Source organism: Myripristis murdjan, chromosome 3 (assembly GCF_902150065.1).
Source record: "Myripristis murdjan chromosome 3, fMyrMur1.1, whole genome shotgun sequence".
Taxonomy (NCBI): domain Eukaryota; kingdom Metazoa; phylum Chordata; class Actinopteri; order Holocentriformes; family Holocentridae; genus Myripristis; species Myripristis murdjan.
Genome location: NC_043982.1, coordinates 3,372,539 through 3,395,841, shown reverse-complemented (window position 1 = coordinate 3,395,841; position 23,303 = coordinate 3,372,539). Strand labels below are relative to the sequence as shown.

The 23,303-nt window shown below is 39.1% G+C and overlaps 1 protein-coding gene across 1 annotated transcript in view; it reads left to right on the top strand.

Annotated features, from left to right (window-relative positions):
- pcsk6 (proprotein convertase subtilisin/kexin type 6) overlaps positions 1-14,093 on the top strand; it is an 82,345-nt gene extending 68,252 nt beyond the window's left edge. The window contains exons 19-21 of the mRNA XM_030082075.1: positions 539-668; positions 9,789-9,901; positions 13,401-14,093. Coding sequence (XP_029937935.1) covers positions 539-668; positions 9,789-9,901; positions 13,401-13,498 — 341 coding nt within the window. The 3' untranslated portion in view covers positions 13,499-14,093. The remainder of the gene's footprint in view (positions 1-538; positions 669-9,788; positions 9,902-13,400) is intronic.
- The last annotated feature ends 9,210 nt before the right edge of the window (positions 14,094-23,303 follow it).

The following is a 23,303-nucleotide window of genomic DNA, read 5'->3' as shown; positions in this document are numbered from 1 at the left end:
TCAATAATTCATGAAAATTCAACGAATCTTGCAAAATTTATCAGAAATTTTGTACAATTTTCATCAGGCCAGTCATTGAACTTTATGTAAGTAATCCATATGTACAGTCATCCTCTTAATCGTTTCATAATAGAGCTTTATCACCTCTACAGGTGTGAGATGTTGACTAAATGTTTCTTACAACCTGCATTATTATAGTTTCATGGTATCATATAAGTCATGTTCTTTCATAAAAGCAAAATTTCTTTGAGTGCTATTCAGATTTTTTTTTTTTTTTTTTTTTTTTATGTTTTATCAGATATTTACTATTCAGGTTTGCCACTTGGTGGATGTGCCTGCCCAAAAACTGTGGTCCTTTAGCTCCACCCACCAAGGTTTCACTGAACTGAAATCTTGTCACACACTATGAATAACTGACATCTCATTTGTGGCACTGACAGCATGTGAGTAACACATCTGCTGTGTTTCCGATAACGCTGCCTAGAGCCGCCTGGAGGTTTTCAAGTTGCATAGGGAGGTTTACATCTGTGTCTTGCAGGACCAGGTAAGGAGGAGTGTATCCAGTGTGCAGAGGGTTACCTGCAGCAGGAGTGGAGGTGTGTTCAGACCTGTAGTCCTGGCTACTACTCTGGAATGGCAGCAGGCTTCCCTCAGACCATGTGTCACAAGTGAGTGATTTTCAGTCTCAAAATCTCTATAACTCTTGCTCTCTAGATCTTTTTTTTCTTCATCTTCATCCTCATCCTTTAGTTTACACTGTGACACTGTGATTGTTGTGTGATTGCATATAATTATAGCTTAATCTCTTGATGATGGTAAGGTTTCTTACATGTGATTTTTGTTTAAGATAAACTGTATGGTAAGCGTGGAGGGTGCTAATCATTTTTTTAATTAATTTTAAATTTTAAATTAATTTTAAAAAATTATTCTTTCATATATATGTGTGTGTATATATATATATATATATATATATATATATATATATATATGTGTGTGTGTGTGTGTGTGTGTGTGTTTGTGTGTATATATATGTATATGTATATATATATATATATACACTCATTTATTCCACAAGCCATCAGATTTTTAAACACAACCAAGTAAAGGGTGTCCAGCTGGACTGGCCCAAGTGTTTCTATTCTAGGATACAAGTGTTTACAAACATTATTTATTTTTCCTTTTTCTAATGTATAGCTGGTGTGCTTGTATGACTGTGGATGTGTTCAATTGTTATTTTATGTAATGTCATGAGAATTCTCTGCTGCAAATCAAATTTCCCCAAGGGGACAAATAAATGCATAATAATATATATATATATATATATATATATATATTATTGATGGTGGTGTTTTAACTAACTTCCATTTGATGGATGCATGTTTGACTTCTACCATATTTCCTGGTATAAATGCACACACTGAATTTTCGTTATTCAGGGGTCTTAGGGCTCTGTGCCACCTAATGGGCCAAATACACGATACGCAAATAAGCTGCCAGTGTCTGTGAGTTGCTTTGCTATGGGAATTATTTTCTCTGCTCCTCCAAAAGGACAAAAGCAGAATTTGCTTGATGATGAGTGATGGTGGCCTGGATACTGCTGTCACCTTGCATCATGTGCACTTCCCACTGTCATGACTGCACACCTGAAATAACATAAATAAAATAAAAGCCATCATGGATCTGCGACAGATCCTTTGCCAAATATGTGAACTTACAACCCTAGCCTACCCGCTCTCCAGAGGAAAAAGAGCCGGTTTGCTTTCGGTTTGTTAAGAAGTTGTGTAAAAAATGAACTCACCTGCTACATCGCCAACTCTGGCACCACCTCTTCCAGGCAACAGCTTTTATGTCTTTTTATGCCTCTGTTGTCTATGATATCATACTACTCCTTACTATTAAATAACCAAAATCAGATTGTCTTCCATCCTCATGTCTGACACTCAAAAGTTGAGCTGATCTCAACTCCTGATATCATCAATTGATCATCAATTTGGTCTATATGTCTTTTCCGTGATTGCATTGTTGGAACAGACTCCTTGTCTTACTGGTTACTATTCAAAGCAGTTGATACATTAGATTAAGCCTTTTTAACATTCCACACCAAGTGTTGACTTTATCCAGTCAATGTGCTTTAAATGAAAACCACCTTGTCTCTGGTGAATGGAAATGATCAGCACAGTCTAATTAGACGGCATTTGATGATGCAGTTACAGCTGGGGAGGCTTTAATTAGGGGCCCATGCATCACAGGTGCTCAACTTATTCTCTCTCTTTCATTTGTTCTTTCTTTCTTTCTTTTGAAAAAGTATCTAGATTTCTGACACCATAAGAGCTACAGCAACCAAAAGTAATAATAATAATAATAATAATAATAAACTTTATTTATATAGCACTTTTCATACAGAATGCAGCTCAAAGTGCTTCACATAAAAAGAATAAAAATAAGATATGTATAAATATATATACACATACATACACATTGATAGATAAACAAATAAATATTTAGAACATCAACAGGAGGAATAAAAGGGGATAAACGAGAAAAATAAGAGGTAGTGTGTTACATTAAAACATAGGAAACGCAGCTAAAAATCTGAAGTAAAAAAAAAAAAAAATCAGACATGAATAAGAATACAAATGCCTTAAAATAGAATAAAATGTTGGAGCATATGATATTGAGTAAAAGTCATACTATAAAAAGGCATGGTTAAAGAAGATACAGTATGTTTTTAGGCGTCGTTTGAAGATTTCAAGAGAGACTGCCTCTCTAAATTTTATGTCTTTGGTTAAGGTGTTCCAGAGTTTGGGTGCATAATTGTGACAAGTATTTCCAATTCTGTCCTGCTGCTCAGCCAACAAAAATTCCATCAGTTTGCCAGTGGTGGTGCTGTAATAACAGACTTTGGGCACTGTTTTAACTCCATATTCGCAACAACTAAAGCTAAGAGCTGCAGCCTAGAGCACGGTCCATGAGTATATATCCAAATTCTCTTGCTGTTTTCATTCGTCTGAGTGCAGCCTTGCCCATGTGCACTAAGTGCAATAGGGTTGGCTTCAGTGGAATATGGTTACAGGTGTGAATTAGCAAGGTCTCAGCCAGTCATTACCCAGCTCATATTTTGTGTACAGCTGAGTGTGCACCATGGCGCATAAGGAAAATGGAGATGCAGCGCATGTGTAAATGGGCAAAGCATGCTTCCAGGTCACCAAAATACCAATGCTCACTGAGCGTTCATTAATACCTACCCAGTCACCCACTCAAGCACTTTGACAGTTTCCACTGGGAGGTGCCACTGACTCAAAAAAATTAGATCTACCTAGATTTGCCTGAAATGTGGTTCCAAGTCAGCTCACAAAAAACTTAAGAAAACTGTGCTGAGCCAGATGTGCTAAATAAAATTTCCACAGCACATGCATATGTATATGTTTTTCAATTTTTTTTCTCTAAAATTGAAATAGTTTACTTTTAACTACATAAATAAAACTTTTAACTACATAAATCAAACTAAAATGCATGATAGCGTATTAAAAGCAAGATCGGGCAAGAAAAGACAAGATTGAAAGTACTTTCAGCTACAGTAGCATTAAAGTAGCATAAAAGCTCAAAGTAACCCATAGACAACTCTATGCTGTTAACAAGTTAAGACTCATTTGCATATTTTATTTAATCATGCGCTATCTCCTATCCATCCATCCATAACATCAGTTACTTTATGAATATGCTACTCACAGAACAAGCAACTGCAGGCCTGTTAAATCTCATTATTCTGACTTTCAGACCTTTTGTTTTATTAATCAACTGCACTGATGTCAAAACTTGGGATTCATTTCCGCTGTGCCAACAGTGACACTGAGACAGAAAAAACAGAATGAACCCGAACATTGTTTGATGTTTCACATTTAACTGAGATCTGTTTTATATGGACTGCTAATGTTTCCATAGCACCATTGTGTCCCAGCCAGTCCTGTTACCAAGGATAACACATTTGCCAGTTAGAGGTTTTTCAATATGCAAATTGAGGCATCCATGCATTTCCCTTTGACTTGTAGGAATAAGGCTAATAGCTTACCTCCTAGTTCTCTTTGTACAAATTAGCATATTATACTAGGACCCCGCCAGTCGCCACTTGTGACTATATTTGAACTCATTATTCTCAGATGAATGTAAATTGTTTTGAGAGTTTGGGGTCTTAGGATGTATGCTGTGGATTCGCTGAATATCCCAGTGTTTATTTTGCCAGGCGAGGTGGAGCGGTGAGGTTGCTAGCTTTGTTAATGCCAGAACTTACACATGTTGGACATTCCTTCTGGTCTACTTTCACAGCATGTTTCCAACATTAGGCCCCTCTCTGGAAAGGCAGCAGATCATGCCTCTCCTTCTCTCCCAGTGGTCCCAGCCATCCTCTCCTCTTCCTCAGTCCTTTTCTTAGCTTCTTTTTTCCCTTCCATTATTATTATGTCTGTCATTTACTCTACCCCCAAGTCCGTTTGCCTCTATTTTATGCAGATGTTCTACATTTTTAAATTTGACTAATTTTATGCCAAAAAATGATGTAGTCAGACTCCTCAGCCCCAAGAATTTTAGTCTGTGAAAAGTCTGTGAAACATTTACACATTTAAACATTTAAACTTGATGATGATGACACCAGTAACAATAATTCTCATCATCATCATCATCATCATAATCATCGTCATGCATGTGGAATCTGGTCAAAATGTCTCATTAGAATCAGTTCAGGTTAAAGTTTTCCCATAGACAACCAGTGTAGTATAAATTGATTCTGTAATGAATATTAATCAAATAAGACTCAAATCCATCCTACCTGATTTTTAATAAAAGGCCAATACCAGCCCAAAATACTGCTCTGTCCCTGTTTGTGTGTTGTGTGTGTGTCTGTGTGTCTGTGTGTGTGTGTGTGTGTGTGTGTGTGTGTGTCTGTGTGTGTGTGTGTGTGTGTGTGTGTGTGTGTGTGTGTGTGCTCCTTTCATTCAATAAAAGAGGCCAATTTCAGCCCAATAAAGTGTTCTATCTCTAGTCCCTCGGCACTGTGTGTGTGTGTGTGTGTGTGTGTGTGTGTGTGTGTGTGTGTGTGTGTGTGTGTGTGTGTGTGTGTGCTTGCGCGCTGTTGTTTTTGTGTTAACACTCTTTTCATTCCGATCCCCTCAACAATAGTGCCAGTCTAAGCCCCCTAGAGAGGGTCTATCAGCCTCAGTCCCTTTGCTCTGCTGTCTCTCCAGCTATTAACCACAGAGCCACCCTCAGCTGTCCGAGCCCCCAGCATCCACCTGCAACTGAACACCAGCACGCTTTTCTCTGTCTGCCTGTGTGGCTCTAACTAATGGTAACAGCCTGTCCGGGGAATATCCAAAAAAAACAATTGCAATTACTCTGGTTTCTGAAATTATCTTTTTGTATACTTGCATTTATTTCTGGGTATTTTAATCAAATGTTTACTATACTATGGTTTAAGTTTGCTACATCTTAAATGTCATTTGTTAGTATGCAGCTTTTTTTGACTCTGTTGGTATGGCATCAGAAGCTAGCATGGTCATAAATTGCATTTGCATCAAACCTGTGGAAACATAGTGGAAACATTAACACTAAAGACGCCAATTTATCCTAGCCTGGGCTAAAGGTCTTCACGGGTACAAAAATTTGTGCCCGAACAAAAAAAAGGACCCAGTACCCAATGCTGCAAAATGTGTCAGTGTCCAAATATTTATGGTCCTGACTGTACTTGTTGGCACCAAACCAGACATGTCTATTAGTTGAAAGCTGGGATACAACCAATACAGAATGGAGAAATACCAGACACAAACCTGAACCAGACCCATTTACTATTTGAAAACTAGTTCTGGACAGAAATGAGAAATGTCAGACGTGGGACATGTGGCAATAAAATGGGACCTCACCCAGACCCAGTTGACTGTGAAACCATGGACCTGAACCCATACAGGTCCTGGGTCGGGTCACGGGTCCTTCCGTTCAGGTGAACCCATAAAGACCTAAATCATGAATCACCAAGCCCACATTTTTGAATTATGTGGCAGTTCCTGTGGTCTGGAACTGCTCTCATATCCTTGGGGTAGATTTGAATCTGTGTGAGATGCCTGATTGACCAGTCGACAAATTGACTGATGATGCCTCCACCTCAGTGGAGTAAACAAATATGGCAGCAGCCAGGAAGAGTTGTGATGTTACCCTCAGCGAGCTAAATCCGTCTGTTTCCTCTGTTCTGAAGAAATGTTACAGCATCTGTAAATCAAAAGACATACTGTTCGCCAGTCTAGAAGTTGCAGCCATGCCTGATGACACAATCACTTCACCCACTATGATTGGTTTAACTCTGACCAATGGTCTTTGCCCATGGCTGGGATAAGCACTGACTTCTCCAATGGAGACCTGGCCAGAGCACACTGAATTCCAGCAGGACTCCTGGGGCTGGAGTTATCCATGATCACTTAGTTAGAAGTCAAATCGCCATCTTCCCAGGTACAGGGTTATTGATTTGTGTTAGCCTGATTCTTGTTTTTAGTCTGCATATTGTCCAGTTTCTATCATATGTGTTGAACAGCTAGTAGCAAAAGAAACATCAATGTAAAACGTACTTGGGTTTGTTTTTGTTTTAATGTAATCCTATCACAGTAAATTATGATTCATGTTGAAGTATTTTCAAAAATACGTGGTTTGAAGTCGCTGTCATCTTATCCATTTGACATTCCCAAGGAAAAACTGCCTTTGCATTTAATACATACTTCACACGCATGTCTGTTTGCTACTTTTTACTGACTTCTGTGATGAAATAGTGATTCAACCTATAGCTTGTTTATGACAGCTTTAACAGTTGCTGTTTGAAACACTGGAGGCAAATATCAAATCCAAGCATGCCAAGTCATTACTGAATTACTGAAAAGTTGTCTTGGGAAGATCAAACACAAAAACGTAAGAACACTGTACATCCTTACAGTTTGAGATGGGCTTGTGCTTGACGTCTCACTGTTGGTTATGATACCCAGCATTTTTTAATTGGCTCTGTTATATAGAGTATAGCACTGTTTTTACACAGTGTGTCATTTTTGAGGCTCTCTATTCATTCCAGATTTGGATTTTTATCTGTCCTTTGTCCTCAAGGTCCATTGTTCTGGAATCACACTTTGGTGGTCAGTTATTTCATCAAACGTGTCATGGCAATTACGCAGAAGGACGCAGATTGAGAGAGACATTGGGTGTTGTTTAGATCTTTGACAGAAAAAATCATCTGGCAAACAGAATTTCTTTGGAATAAACAGCTGTGTAAGGAAGGAAAAGTGCAAATTTACCATTTTAAAGGATAAATCCAGTTAAAAATTGGTATTTTATTATTTAGCGTTATTCTTGAGTTCTATCGTCATCATATACCAAGATTTGAGAGTTCCTGAAAGTCAGTGAAAAAACAGAGTTTTAAAGATATATTGCAAGGTCTCGTTCTGATTGGATCACTCCACGCTTACTTGTAAAGTAAACGTGAAGACTTCATCAACCAAATCAACCGACATGCCTCTCTCTGCATAGATTGAATGAAGGCTATGAAAACATGTTAATGAAAAATGACATATTTCAGTTTGCCATCTGTTCAAGTCAATTTCAGCTAAGTGACAGGCCTTGTATTGGAATAGGATATTTTGACTCCTTGGTGCCCCTGGCAGTACGTGTATCTTTTCTCCCTTGCGGCAGTCTTTAGATGCCTATAAATCACTGCTGAAAAGAGGATCAACAGGAGTGACCAGGAGCGTAAAATGTCTCACCTGTGCCACCAGCGAGAATTGATGGCCACATCAGTGTCATTTTAGCTCACTGTAATGACAAGGCATGGGGTTCGCCGCGATAGCAGAAGGCTGTTTTTGACACATGCTTTTTTTTTATAGATCGCCAGGTGCTTTACGGAGGCCATCGGCAGCAAATCGAAACTCTTAAAGAAGGTCAGTGTTAGCGGTGACAGAGGGAATGGATTTTCCTCCCTCCCTCTGGGGTAGTGCGGGCAAGCAACAGCAGGCGATGACTGGGAGGATGAGGAGGAGGGCTGGAAGCACACCGGTGGCAGACAGCTGCACACGCTGTGACTGAAGGGTGTAAGGATGAGGGTCTGGTCTTTGATTAACTCTTTCAGAAATACAAACAGTAGCATATGCGACCACAATGTGGAGGGAAGGATTACAACTGTATTGCACTTTGTTTTTCTTTGATTGTTATGTTTTATTGATTGTTTTTATTGTCCTTTTGTACGGTGACCTTGAGTGTCCCGAAAGGCGCCTTTAAATAAAATGTATTATTATTATTATTATTATTATTAACTCCTGTTCCCATAACTGTTCCCATAACTAAAGCAGTAACATAATATCTGCCCTCTCTCTTTAACTGAGCAATAACAGCTTATTTTTAATACAGGAGAAAGTGATGTTAATCCCTGCAACAATAATATTAATTCATAACAAAACAATGCATCATACTCAGGAGCCCAACATAATAGCCATTAATACAAGCAAAGCCAGGACTTTAATCACCTCCTATTTCCCATTTGTATTGTTATCTATTTCAATACATTTATTGTTTTTTGTATTTTTGCTCATTGCACACTTGTGTTTTTTTTTTCTCTCTCCTAATTTAGTTATATTGTTAAATCATTGGTTATATGAGTGGTGTGGCACTGGATATGTGCTGCTCATGTTTACATAGGCCTGTCATGAAAATGATTATAGCCAAGGAAGAATTACCTCGTGACAACATCCAGTGAAACAAAGTGTATAATAAAATCATGAAATAAAAGACAGAAAATAGATTTACTGTCATAGAAAAAAGTTTGAGACGTGATTTAAAAGATGGCAGTGAACTTGCTCAGATGCTCCAACGGCAAGTGGCCGATTTCCTTTTGTAACAAAGAGGGCTTTCCACAGCTCAGTAATGACAATACTGCTTGTCGCCGTGTTTTTGTTTACATGAAAATGTACCCACCAAGCTGCATGAGTCTGAATTTGTGCATATGCTGTAAACCACAAGTGGAACGGGTTATGATGTTTCCATTCCACAGTAACTTGTTTCAAACGGGAATAATCTAAAAATATACGCAGAGTCTCTCATAATCAGAGTCTGAGCTTATCCCTGTTATTTTAACTTAGTTCTGACATCGTGCTGGCATCAACCCAGTTATTTTTGCTTTTGTAAATGCGGCCAAAGTAGTGTACACTGCAAAAAGTCAAAATCTTACCAAGAGTATTTGTCTTATTTCACTTGTTTCAAGTAAATTTTCACTTGAAACAGGTGAAAATTGTCTAAAGACAAGTTATTTCTGAGGTGATCATGTCTTATTTTAAGTGTAATGAGATATTTTGACTAGAAATAAGACATTTTGACTTGAAATAAGACAAATAATCTTGGTAAGATTTGACTTTTTGCAGTGTAGGGTTTAGGTTGGCTTGAGTTTAGGTTCCATTGCTCTGTGGCATTACCGCTGCTCAGCCATCTGACTTCTGCAACACATATTCAAACTTTTCTACCTGCTGCCTCCTTCTTCTTTTTCTCTCACCTCCTAATCATACATTCTCTCCTGCTAATCATTGCTTTTACCTTACAGGTGCATTTTGTCGACTGACATTCGATGTACCTGCTGCTCACCTCATGCCACCTGCACTTTTACACGATAAGTGCTGTCTCTTGCTGTGGCAAAGAAGGAGGAAAGAAATGGTCATTTGAAATGATTAAAGCTCTGTTCTGCCCTGTCCTCTTTTTTTTTGTATCTCCTGCTGTCTGACCAGGTGTGAGGAGAATTGTCTCACCTGCGATGGCCCCGGAACAACTTGTACCAGATGCAAAGAGGGCTACAATCTGGTCAGCAGGACTTGCATTGTGAATGCAACCTGTAACAATGGTGAGTTTGATTGCAGAGCACCATGCAGACGAGGTAAACAGTGGCCTGCATATTCACCAGCAGCAGCCGTTCTTCTAATAGAGGGCTTTCTGTAAGGGTGCCGCAATCCATCCTTTGGCAGTCGCGCTGGACGTTCCCTGCTCTTGGACAACTGTGAGAATGGTTGATTGTGTTTCTGAACTCACAACTTGGCCATCTCAACAGAACTCAGTGGACATAGTTCATTTCTGTGCTGCTCTTGATTGGGAACTGAGCAACTCACCACTTACACATGGTCCATTTTGGGTTTACATAATGTCACCTGCTAGCTAGCTAACCACCGTATAACACAGTGTAGTATAACAAACTTACATTATTATAGTGTTCATTTTTACACCTAACATTTTGATGGAGCCAAAGCACAACAAAACATTTCGCATATGTATGTTTTTCCATCCCAGTTGTTGTATATTCAGGCCTTAATATCACACAGCGACTGTTCCAGTAGCCCTCCCATTCAGTGCCAGTCGTGGTTGCTGAGAGATGTGTGCTATAACTGCAAAGCCTCTGTGGAGACTGTGAATGTGGTGTGACAGTCACAGCTCTAACAATGTCATAGCGGTGACTTGCTGTGACTCATCCAAGGAGAGGAAGTGCTGTGGCTGAAAGGCTCTAATTGGCATTAATAAATGTCTTTCTCTGACTGTTTTGCAGCCTTTTCAGAGCTAGGCTCTGGAACAGCTTTCAGCACTGAGACAGACCACCTGCTGGGTCATTATAACTGCTTATTTACAATGTGTAAAAATGACCCAGAAATGAACCAATTACACTGATTGAGCTTTGTTCCCCTCTCAGCTTCTTCTCTGAGGAACCGGGTGATATTACACTGCTTTGAATAAGCAGGCCCTAATCTGGTACAGCATAGATAATGCAGTAAATAAGCTTTCATAATGGGGCTTAGATTCTGTTAAGTTAATTCAGTTTTATGGTTTTATTTTATAACTTAGTATGCAAGTACCATCTGTTGTTTCTGTGGAATCAAACCCAATCTTACAAGATGTTAAATGACTAATCAATGAAAATCATAAATCAAAGAACTGAATTAATAATTGTATGGGTAGGATTTCAGTAGTAAACTAGAAAGCACTCAGTAGAGCGCTTACTGCCAACACTATGCAGTTGTCAGGAGATGACAGTTCCACATGTTGCTTTGAACTGGAAGTTAAGAAAATCCAAAAGGTATTCGTCTCCGTAACCAACAGAGTGTGTTTCAAAATGGATATTTGAAGCCCTAGAAGTGCATCTTGAAGTCTCTATATTTAGTCCTGACAGTGGAATAGTATTTGGCATAACATAAAGGTATATGCTGCAGCTTAGAGATTACACAGCAGTGGCGAGTGTGAAGTGGCCACGTTGCACAGCTGCACGAGTCGTGTGGACATCTAACAGTTTCTGCATTTAAACACACTTTCTCATCATCTTGGCAGGACAGCATGTGTTGGCTGAAGTAGAGACAGACATAACAGGAAAAACACTGCTTGATGTGTGTACTGTTTTAGGAAAGAGTGACTGAGAGTCTAGCTTAGACTATCCTAATCAGCCACTGTCTGCAAGGTTTAAAGCCATATAGCTGCATGCCTTGTAAAATGGGACAACCACTGAATTTGTGAAGCTTCGAGCTGGCCCTGTGTTCATCTCAGTGTCCTCTTTTTAGGATTTGCCGGATGTTTATTTCACATACTATACAGACTCTCACCCAATACATTTTTATTTTAGTAAGTCTCAGGTTTGGGCCCCACAAGGCTCTCTGTTTAGATCTCTGGCTGTGTTTTCCAATTGTGTGCTGTAGGTAGAGGATGTGATTTGAGTTTTAAAGAGCCAGAGGCTTTTACTGAAACGCCATGAGCAAATCAGGATAGTCAGATAGAGGGGGAGAGAGGCAGAGGGAGAAAGAGAGGGGGGGGCGTTGAAGGGCTGTCGAGAAACTATTGGCAGGGCAACAACAATGTAACTTTGAGTAAACAGTGGCCTGTTTGGGCTCACTGCACTACAGATGATGTTACGCAATAGAGCCCGAGGTCCCACACCCCAGCTAACTGGCCCTTCTCTTAAAGGAATACACAGAGTTTCAGACAGCTAGCTGTTTTGGTCAGTTTCACCGGTAAGAGATGAGAACATCCACAACAAAATCATCCATGTGCCCCTGATAGATCATTAGCTCCACACTAACAAAATGTGGAGTTCAACAGGAGACTGTCAACGACAGCAGCAACGCTCACTGTAACAGGCACACAAGTAGACAGAGCAGTTGAATAGGCCAGCTCATTGACATTCCCTTAAGCGGTCTTAGCTTAAAGCTAACAGAAGTAGGATTACAGGAAGTGGAGGAAAGTGATGGGAACAGTGAGAACATATCAGAGAGGAAAAAAAAACAGAAAACCCTGGGAAGATGAGGAGGAAAGTGTAATGCTGGTTGAAGACCATGTGGGATTTCACAAGGTGAACCGTTTGCAATGCAGTGAGAACAGTTTAATCAGAGGTACTGTATGTACAGATATTCCACCAACAGTAATATGTAGGGCAACCTCCAGGGGGTGATGTAGAGCAGCAGAGCTGGCCCAAATGAACAGCAGTAAATGGGACTTTTCCAGAAAATCATCTCTCTAAATGATTTTTTTCCCCCACTCTGCCTCGATGAAAATGGGCAGATGCTGGTTTAAAAGATACACATTTCTATGTGCTCAGACGAATGAAATCTGGAACCATTTTGAAGAAAAAATCTTCTGGTTATGCAATCAGTCAACAGCACATAGCCTCAATGCAAGTGGAAATCTGAAATTGAAACAAGTAAGTAGCGACAAGGACAACTAATGCGCACATTGGACAAAAACCAGCAGTTTGTATCATGTAAAGTGTGTTTTGTTTTAAAGCTAAATCTCTGTGCAGTCACAGTTCAGTTCAGTTTCCATGCCCGTCCCATTGAGCACCAACATCTGGCGCCAAATCGTCCCTTTCTCCTTCATATATTCCTTGGGCAAACCTTCACTACACTCAGCTACTGTGTAATGTTCCCACTGCTGAGAAACAATACCTTTATCAAAATAATATGAACAGGAGGAGGCAGCAAAGTGATCTTTGCAGTAAGATTTGAGCAAAAATACTTGTCTTTAGGAAGTAGTGTGCAGAAAACTTTCAAGGCAGCACACAATGAATGCTTGATGCAAACGTTATGCATTCTGGGTGAAGCATCCCTTTGAGTTCCATGTCACTAAAAGATTGGATACTGTATCAGGGTGTGTTTGGAGTTGCCTGTTGCTATCTTAGCTCACGATGTCAGCTGCTATGTACGATTTCCAGCAATTAGGGTTAGGAAAATTATAAAGTACAAAAAAAAAAAGATCTACATAAAGTGTTTGAACCAAGAACACACCCAGTGAAACAGCCATAAAAAAGCTGATTTTGATCTTATTCTTCTGGTCTGTTTTTTTTTTCTTTTTTTTTTCTTTTCTTTTCTTTTCAGCGGATGAGGTGTTCTGCGAGATGGTGAAGTCTAACCGGCTCTGCGAGAAGAAGCTCTTCCGTCAGTTCTGCTGCCGGACGTGTCTGATGAATGGGTGAAGACTCCTGCCGCTGTGTACTTCCATGTAGATTTCTATTCCTTTAAGTCTGTGTTGGAGAGAAGAAGAAAACTGAAGAGTTCATTTCCAAAGTACCTCCGGTCCATTTAGAAAAAAAGTCATCGTTACCTGATGTTAATCAGTCAGTACATGGAGAATGCATTCTGTGCCAGTGTTAATCGTTTTATCAACAGTGGAATTAAAATAGCTCCTATCATTTGTTTGAGTTGTGTGGTGTTAATCACATTGTAAGAGTTGGAGGTGCCAAATTGTGGACATCTCACTTTGGAACAAAACTCTTCCGTTTTATTTCTGCAGGTCGCAGAAGCTGGGTGTGATGTTCATAATATATATTTTTAAAGTGGCCATTTTTATAAACTATGTGCAGTATGTAGAACATGTACAAATAGTTCATTTTCTACTCAAAATCATTGTAAAGGTGCTTTTTACAACTACACATGAAAGTCACTACAAGAACCACTGTTTTCATTCAAATCTAGTCAAGAATGGAGCTGGTAGTCATGATGTGATTAGGAGGAAGTGTCACTATTGAAATTTGGATCTGTTTTTATTCTGAAAGCAAAATGAATGTCAATTAAAACGTTTTTTTTTTTTATAGAGAAATCTTTAAAAAATATATACACTGTATCATTTCAGAAGCTGTTATTGTACATTTTAGAGTATGCCTTTGATGTTTTTTTTTCCATTTGTGGACTGAAATAAATATGTACATTGTTTATAAAGTCTCACATATGTTGTGCAATGAAGCGTATGTGACATTTTTTTCATTCCTTTTTCGGATCTTTGAGATGTCATATTGAAACATATCAGTGTCACGGTGACACAAGTGCATATTCTTTGTAGTTTGTGCTGCTAGTTTTTGAAGCTCTTGAGTAGCTCTGATGTATTATGTCAGCTTTAGTATAAGGCTCACTGTGGAGCAGTTTAACAGTGCAAAGGACAGTAAGTTTAATCTTAACAGATTCTTCCCAGCGTGCACCATCCAAAGATTTCTGTATTTTTGGTAGTGCCGTGTTTGAATGTAAGCTGCACTAAAGTGCTGTTTAAGATGCAGCTCTTCCAGTCTTCTTGTGTGATGTTTTTGTGGCGATTTCCTCTGCAATTTCAGACAGGAAAACAGCTGAAATTGTTCAAAGGCTCCTAAAAGACATTTGATTTGATGAAACTGTCACACTGTATAATATTTTGTTGTATTCATTTTAGACCTATGTTGATGAAGATACTTCAATAGCGTACACTTCTGCAAGGGAAAATGACTTTCCGGTGATCACTGCAGAGAAAATACTGTGTTGCACGTTATTTTATTTGATCATTCACTATATAGCTAACTCTCCAATATCATCTAATAACAAGAACATGATTTGAACGTTGGGTCTTGTATCTAAATTGACTGCACTGTCATAAAAGAGTGCTCCAAAAACATTGTTACTCTTAGAAATAGAGTTGCTGTGTGGATTGTGTGTAATTTCTTCACAAGTGATGACAGATGGAAAACATTTCCCAACGTGATCAGACATGCGTCTCACTTGTGTGGGCAGCCTCAACCGTTACCTCATGCTTTAACACATGGCTGTGGTTGATTTGTTTAATAGATCTGCCAAGGCCAAGGGGGCCGTTACTGATCCTGGACTGTTTGTGGGACCAAGAGGCTTTTCCTTCACAGCTATTATTGATACTTTCAGCTTGCACCAATTTGTTCACAAACCCACTCATTCCAATGGCAACTCTTTAGATCTTATCTTAGCTCACGGCATAGATGTATCTCAGATAGTTGCCTCTCCCTACTCGTCTGACCTCTCCAACCATTTTCTTATTACTTTCCAGGTAACGCTCCCGTCCCTGCTGGTCGTGTTGACCTCGATCAGTAGCTCTCGTCACATTAATGCATCACCTACTGCCTCCTGCTGCCCCCACCTCTCTCACTGATCAACAAGGGTCTCTGAATGGCTTGGTGGACAGTGTAAACTGTACCCTCCATAATGTGATAGATATTGTAGCACCACTGACTATTAAAAACAAGCGTGCAAACTCAACTCCTTGGTTTAACAAGGAGTTGAGGCAGACATGTTGGAGATTAGAATGCAAACGGCACTAAAGTTGAGGTGTTTTGCCTGGCATGATAGTCTAGTAGATCATAAATATTCACTCTACACAGCCAAAACTGCTTCTTACTCAAGGATCATTAACCTTGACAAACATAACCCAAGGTTCCTTTTCAATATAGATAAAGAACTAACTCAGAATCACTCCCTTCAGTCTAGCTCGCTAAGAGCAAATGATTTTGTTGAATTTTTTACACAAAAAATAGTCTCTGTGATGTTTATTCAGTCCGTGGTGACATTCAAAGTAACCCATCAAATAAACTGGCACCCGAATGTGTTGTAAATTATCCAGAGATTATCCATGACGTGCGCCCTCTAAATCCAATTTGATACCATCCCTTTGGATATGTTTTCAAAAATGGTGCACTCTTCTAAACCAGCTTCTTGCCTACTTGACCCCTTCCAGCTAAACTTTATATAGAGCCTTTTCAGTTATCGGCCCAAAAATCCTTAATCTTCTAAATCTGTCAATCAAATTAGGTTGTTTACCCTGCACATTCAAAATGGCTTTGATCAGGCCTCTACTTGAAAAATCAAACCTCGAACTAATTATAGGCCAGTATCAAATCTCTTATTTCTCTATAAAATATTTGAAAAAATTGTAGCTGCTCAACCTTTAGACCACATGTCCTCCATTAATTTGTTTGAAGCGTTTCAATCAGACTTCAGGTGTTGTCACTCTACTGAAACTGCACTTACTACGGTAAGAAATGATCTTATTTTAGCCATGGATGCTAGTGCTATCTCTATACTAATCCTACTTGATCTGAGTGCAGCATTTGACATTGTTGATCGCACCACATTGTTGAGGCACTTGGAGGATCTGCTTGGTATTGGTGGCCATGGTTTAAATCTTATGTCTAAGAGAGACAGCAGTGTGTCCACTATACCAACGAGACCTCTGAGTATCGAGAGCTTATCTATGGTGTTCCTCAGGGGTCGGCCTGTGGCCCTCTCCTATTCTCTATCTACATGCTCCGTCTGGGTAACATTATCCGAGGCTGTAACATTTGCTTCCACTATTACGCTGATGATACTCAGATCTTCATCTCCATCAAGCAGCATGACCACTCTGCATTGGCTAACCTTGAGGCGTGTCTGTGTGCTATTAAAGCTTGGATGTCCTCGGATTTCCTGATGCTTAATGCTTGCAAGGCTGAAATTCTGGTCATTGATCCCCCTACACAAAAGCATCCTTTTAGTGATCTTACCCTAAACTTCGCCAACTGCTTCATCTCTCAAAACTCTACAGCTAAAAACCTAGGTGTGATTTTTGACTCCAGAGACTATTGTTCATGCATTTGTCCATCTTGCCTTGATTACTGTAATGTTCTGTATTCTGGTCTGCCTGCTTCTAGCGCTAGGAGCCTTCAGCTGGACCAAAATGCTGCTGCCAGAGTCCTGACCAGAACAAGGAAGGTGTTCTTGCCCACAATGAGGATTAGGTCAGGGAGTGTTGTCCTGTTTGGTGTTAACATGTGGCCATGTAAAGCCCTTTAGAAGTGTCATCGGTGATATTGGGCTTTGAATACACTTGACCTTGAACTTGAACTTTGTGTTAATGGGCTTTTTTTGGAAAGTATCAGATTTCCAGTTTCTCAGGACAATATGTATAGTGGCTGAATGCCTTCTCATCTCATCTCAATAGCATAAAATGCCAATTACGTTTATTTTCTATGGTGACACGTCTCTAGGACTAAAATTTCAAAGTGCAACACGCAAGTGTCTTTGCTAGTTTACAGCCGGTGCAGTTGTCATTTTCCCAACATCGTGGAAACTTGTGTCCATCTGAGCACCCATGGGCGCGTTGCTCTTAAAATGAGCTGTGCTCAGCTGCAGTGTTGCTGCGTTGCTGTCTTGAGGCAGTTGAAAGTGACTGAGCAACAAACAGCAGCTCTGAAGTCAGCGCCACAGTTTTCTCTGTTACCTGATGCTCATTATCAAGACAGTAATGGTGGCCTACATAGGGGGCGCCAGCACGCATCCACTCTGCTTGTGCCACACACAGGGACACCTGCTTCACCTCAGGGAGCGTCGATGGAGTCCTGCTGGTACCATTATAATAACCATCCACTAAAAAGGAAATGGAAGACGGCACTCTGATTGGTTTGTTTCATATTACACCCAAAATACACCCTATGTTTAATTAAAAGACTAAGTACAACCCTTTTGACCTGTGCGCCTGGTGCGACCACTGATTTTTCCACTGTTAAAATAGCAACAGAGGACTTGGACATGCCCTGAATGCACCTGCACCATCCTCTGCAGACCGAGTACCGAGATCGTTAAAAGAGAGCCTCAGACTTGCTTGAGCTCTGTGCAGATAAGTTGGGGTGTGGCTGTGACCTGACAGCAAAAATGATGAAAACAATTGTGAACATTTGAATCGGTGTAATATTAGGAAGAATGTGCTTCTCTAACCTCTCAGCTCCCCCAGTTAGCAACTGCAAGCTAACAAACCGAGCTGTTTGGCTTTAACAGTTTATGGGTAACGTCACACAGTCGTCTTGGAAAGCACTGCACGGTGCCATTGAAAATCCCCATTGTTGCACAACCCATGTCCATAGCCATAGGCTTAGTAATCAATGGGTGGGGTTGGGAGATTTTAATGGGAAAGAATGGTCAAGTTCACATTCAGGCTGTGTGGTCTGCTCACTAGGCTCTGACTGAAATGGCTCCCTGCATGTCAATAGAGTTTTTGGATCAAAGCTACTGATATGCTGATATATTGTAGGTCAATATTCAAACTTTTTGACCTCCACGCTGGCAGGAATAAAATTCCAATCAAAATATTTTTTGTACATTGTTATGGCCTCCCTGCTGCCACACAAGGCGTAAGTATCCCTACACCACACCGTCTGTTGCACACACCTTTTGACCCCTTCACTTCTCTTTGATTTAGCTTATGCATATTTTTGCAGTCACCATGCACATACATACAGTAAACAGACAAATGACGGGACAGATAGTATTTTTTATTCATATCACACACAGCTTTATTAATATTTGACATTACATTGTTCCTATTTTGGTAGCGCACACATTTTAGTTACTTTGTAAATGTCAGTATGTTAAAGCATTTGTTGTGTTTAGTTATTCTGTTGTCTTTGAGTTACCTGTAGTTCATGGTGTGTGGTCCAGGTGTGTGCACCTGCCTTAAATCCCCCCTGACTGGAGTGATTGGGAGGTTGGTCTTTACTGTATAGTACTGTATACTTATTATTTTCTGTTATTTTCTGCTAAAACCTGAACATTTGTTTAATTTTTTTAGTTAGTTTGTCTTTGTCTACCCCCCTTTGTGTTTCATGCTCTGATCAGCCGGTATTGAAGTCCCCCTGTGTGTCTGTTGTCAGGTCAGTTTCTGTTTTGTTCAGTTCAGTTCAGGTCAAGTCTCAGTTCTGTTGAGTTGAGTTCTGTGTAGTTGACCTCATTTTAGGGCCCAGAACTTTTGTTAAGAAGCTTTGTTTTTTGTATTGTTGAAATAATTATGGATTTTTGTTTTTGTATTTTGGCTGACTAAATGCCATTTTTTCTAAATTAACTTGGGAATCCTTGTGCCTGCCTGCTTGGTCCCTTACATACATACCAAGTATTGGAATTAATATTGGCCTCAAAAAAAAAAAAAAAAAAAAAAAATCCCATTAGAAACAACACAATTGTTATGCGGTGAATGCCCTAATGGTTAAAATCATGTGATGGTTGGTTTTTAAATCTTATGACATGTTTGTAGGAGCCAGGAAGTGAAGTTGAGCGTATCTTGGTGAGTTTTGGGTGTTTGCATGCTTTCCCTAGCAGCTGTGTGCTGCTGGTGGTCTTCACCGGACACAATCAAGACTCTGTGATTGTGACAGAGAAGACTTTTCCTCTCCATTGAAAGACAGTGTTTGTTTTGCTGTAATCCTACAGGGATTTGACCCTCCTGTATATGTTATCAGCTCCAAGTAAGGTAAGTGAGGATACTGGTTCATTAAAAAAAAAAAAAAAAAAAATCATAACAACTAAGCCAGAAATAAAAGAGGTCTAAGACTTAATGAAGCGCTGGCTCAGATATGTGTGGCTCACCATAATGTTTGTTTTCATCTTTGGAGCTTCATTATGTCGTAGTCTTTATCAGCTCTGAATGAGAAAATATTCTCTTATCTCCAAAACATTGCCCCAGGTTCCTTTACAGTCACCTTTCCAACATCAGCTCCAGCCAGCACATGATAACATCACAGGCTATACAGTCTTCATTTTTGCTTTGTGGAAAGAGTGGCTGATGTTCACAAATAATAATTGGACTGTCCAAGGAATAAACTAATTGAGTGAGAAATTGGGTATGAGTCCCCTCTGGACTCCCCTACACTAGTGCCCCCCTTTGGCTACGAGAGTAATCAAAAATAAACCCTGGTGTGCTGCAGAAGAGTCACAATGAATGATTTTCAATTTCCATCTTATTAGACATTTCAAATAAAGCAGCGCCTTGCCTTTTACTATGAATCTGAAAGTTTTATCAAGTGAACACATGATTAAGTGGGCTGAAACTACTACTACTACCACTACTACTATTACTACTAGGCTACTACTACTACTACTACTACTACTACTACAACTAATAATAATAATAATAATAATAACATATGGCTCACTTTTCAAAACAACATTTACAAATTGATTTACAAATATAGCATAGGCAATAAAAATGGTACAGTTGAAATAAAAAGAAAAAAATGTAGTTATATAGTTAAAATAAATAGAGCAAAATGTGCCATTATTCAGTTAAAATAAATGAACATAAATAAAAGAAAACATTCAGTTATAGGTAGAGTATGTTATTTCAAAGAGGGCACACCACTGTGTTGTGATATGGAGATGATGAATGCTAATTAATTCTCATAGAATTTTACTTATACACAAGTTACATGGGTTTAGCACAACTCTTTCACCCCTTACAACCCAAAATACAAAGGCATTTTGCTAATTTTTTTTTTTAAACATTTTTATTTACATGTGCTGATAAAACATTGGATTGGTGATAATTGGCTGTAGGTCATTGTTCACCCACTCTTTTATTCCCATCTCTAAAATGGCCTCAGAATGTTCAAACTTGATTGTACTGTGGACGAAACCTTGTGAGACACCCTGTTGCCCTCTGCAGGCACACTTGAACTGACTCGTCACATCACTGATGGAGCCTGTTTGATGTGGTTTTCGTTGGCGAATATTTGACTTTTCTCTTGTGAAGCTTTCGCACCTTTCCCTACATCCCAAACAGTCACATATTGACTCATTTACTTAAAAGCCTGTTGTTGCTGGAGCTGTGTGGCAGCGGCGGCTGGGTAGTGGAGATGTGTGAGTCTCTCCATGGTGACCCGTTCCTCACACAGATGAGCACTATCTGATTAGGGAAGTCTCAAGGATCCAGTAGCGATCTTATTAAAGTCAGTAATCTGTGTCCATCAGAGAGGTGTCTGACTCTGTGTCGCTGCTCCCAGTGCACTTCCCTCAGCTCAGCGACTCAGCCAAGAAACATTGGTGCACACACATTTATCTTGGAAGTAAAAATGGGAAAACAACAACAACCAAAAAAAAGTTATTTATTTATTTATATTTTTTTTAAATGCAGTTGCTTTTGTCAGACTTTAAAGTGCGACGTGTAGCACTTGATCATCAAAAATCAGCGAAAAAAGAGAAAGATAAAAAAGAAAAGAAAAGAAGCCAAAGAAAACAAAATCATTTGAAAATTATACAAAAATACCCAATAAAATTAGCAAAAAAATTGTAAAAAAAAAAAAAAAAAAAAAGAACTACAGAAAACTATTTTTAATATTGTAATTATAATGTATTTTTTAAATTAAATTACCATAAAATTATCAAAAAGTTACAAAAAAGTTTTTTTTACCCAAAAAAATTATAAAAATATAATATAGTATAATATAATTATTGTTATTATACTGAATCTTTAAAATTAAATTATGAAAAACTTATGAAAAAAAAAGGCCCCCCAAAAATGAACCATGAGAAGAAATCAAGTGAATTTGGCTGGGAAGATGAAATAAAACCTTTCAAAGTAAAAGCCTGCCCATGGGCTCCTGAGCTTTCAAAAGGTTAAAAATGCGACAATTCTTGCTCTGATTCTCTGAATCCCGAACTTGAATCTGCCGTCCATCCCTGCTGTGGATTTGTTGTCTTGCAATCAGACTTTTTTTTTTCATTTCAGGCTCATGTTTGAAAGCAGTTCAGGTTCCAAATCCCTGGATGAACCCTCCGAGCAGATTCACATTTAAAGATGCAGAGACTATGGGAAGCATATTGGGATCGAGGCAGAATACTAAAGAGCATTTGTGCTGCTGAGGCGTTAGCTGAGCCTGGCCTGTGCTCTGTCTCTGTATGGCTACAAAAGGTTATCTGTGCTGTGGAGCCATGGCCCACTGGCAGCAGCGGAGCCTGGAGCCGGAGCAGCTCCACAGGCCTGGCTGAAGGCACAGGCCAGGGCTCTGCAATAATATTAGGGTTGGACTGTTAACTTGAGCACAGCACATCCTGTGAGAAAATCACGCAGTGTTAAGGATAGCTCTTCAGATTTCAAGAGGAAAGATAAGCAGTGCTTATCAAACCAGATGGTCATATTCAGTATTCTGACAGCCATGAACCCACTGAGCCTGCAGAGCACTTGAAGGATTTTCTCTTTTATGCATTAGTCAGGTCTTATCTGTGCTGATCACTGATAATGTAAGCATTGTGTTTCATACTGTGACTTTGCACAGTTTAGGATGACTGGGACTATTATTCTTAATCAGTGTAATTTTTTCTTTTTCTTTAGTTTTTACTTACCATATTATACAGATCACTGTTTGCACTCAGCAAGGACCTTTTTATATCTTTTTATTAAGGCTGCTGCAACACCCACATGTCTCACATCTCTCCTCCTCTTCTCTTCTCGTCTTCTCCCCTCTTCTTTTCTCTTCTCTTCCATGATATCTCTTCTCTTCTCTTCTCCTCTCTTCTCTTCACTAATTTATTGACAAAATTTGTGGGATAAAGTAGTGCAAATATATAATTAAGTGTAGCTCACCAAACTAACAACTTAGAGGGAACACTTCATGATTGTTTTTTAGAAGTATTTTCAAATTTCAATTTCTGGTCATTTTGCATGACCTCTGTATTAATAGCAAAAACTACAAGATGACTTTTAGACTGAAATATGTGATATGTTCATATATGACACTAAGTGTGGCACATAACCCTGCTGGCACCCACATACTTATTTCCATATCCATATTTACCTATAGTTTCATGCACACATCCTAGTAGGCCATGTGAAGGAATGAAATTTAGATAGAACAATAAAATTGAATAAAATTGTGTCTTTTTTTTTTTTTTTTACCTAAACTGTTCATTCTACTACTCCATAAGTGTATAGAATGATAGACCAAACAGAGATGCTGCATGACCTGTTGTTGGTGATTGTTCTAATATCCTTACCAATTTAAATTATTTTTGACAGCCAATTTATATATTTGGATATTTGCTTAATAACTTCAGAAAGTCCCCGCATACCACTTTTTGCTAGTTTGCAAAATCATCTTTTATGCCAGACTGAGTCAAACGTTTTTTGAAAATCAACAAATTTGCTCTTTATCTTGGTTTCTATATTTATCAAATGGTGTGCTAAGGGTGAAAATATGTTCTGCTGTTCTATAT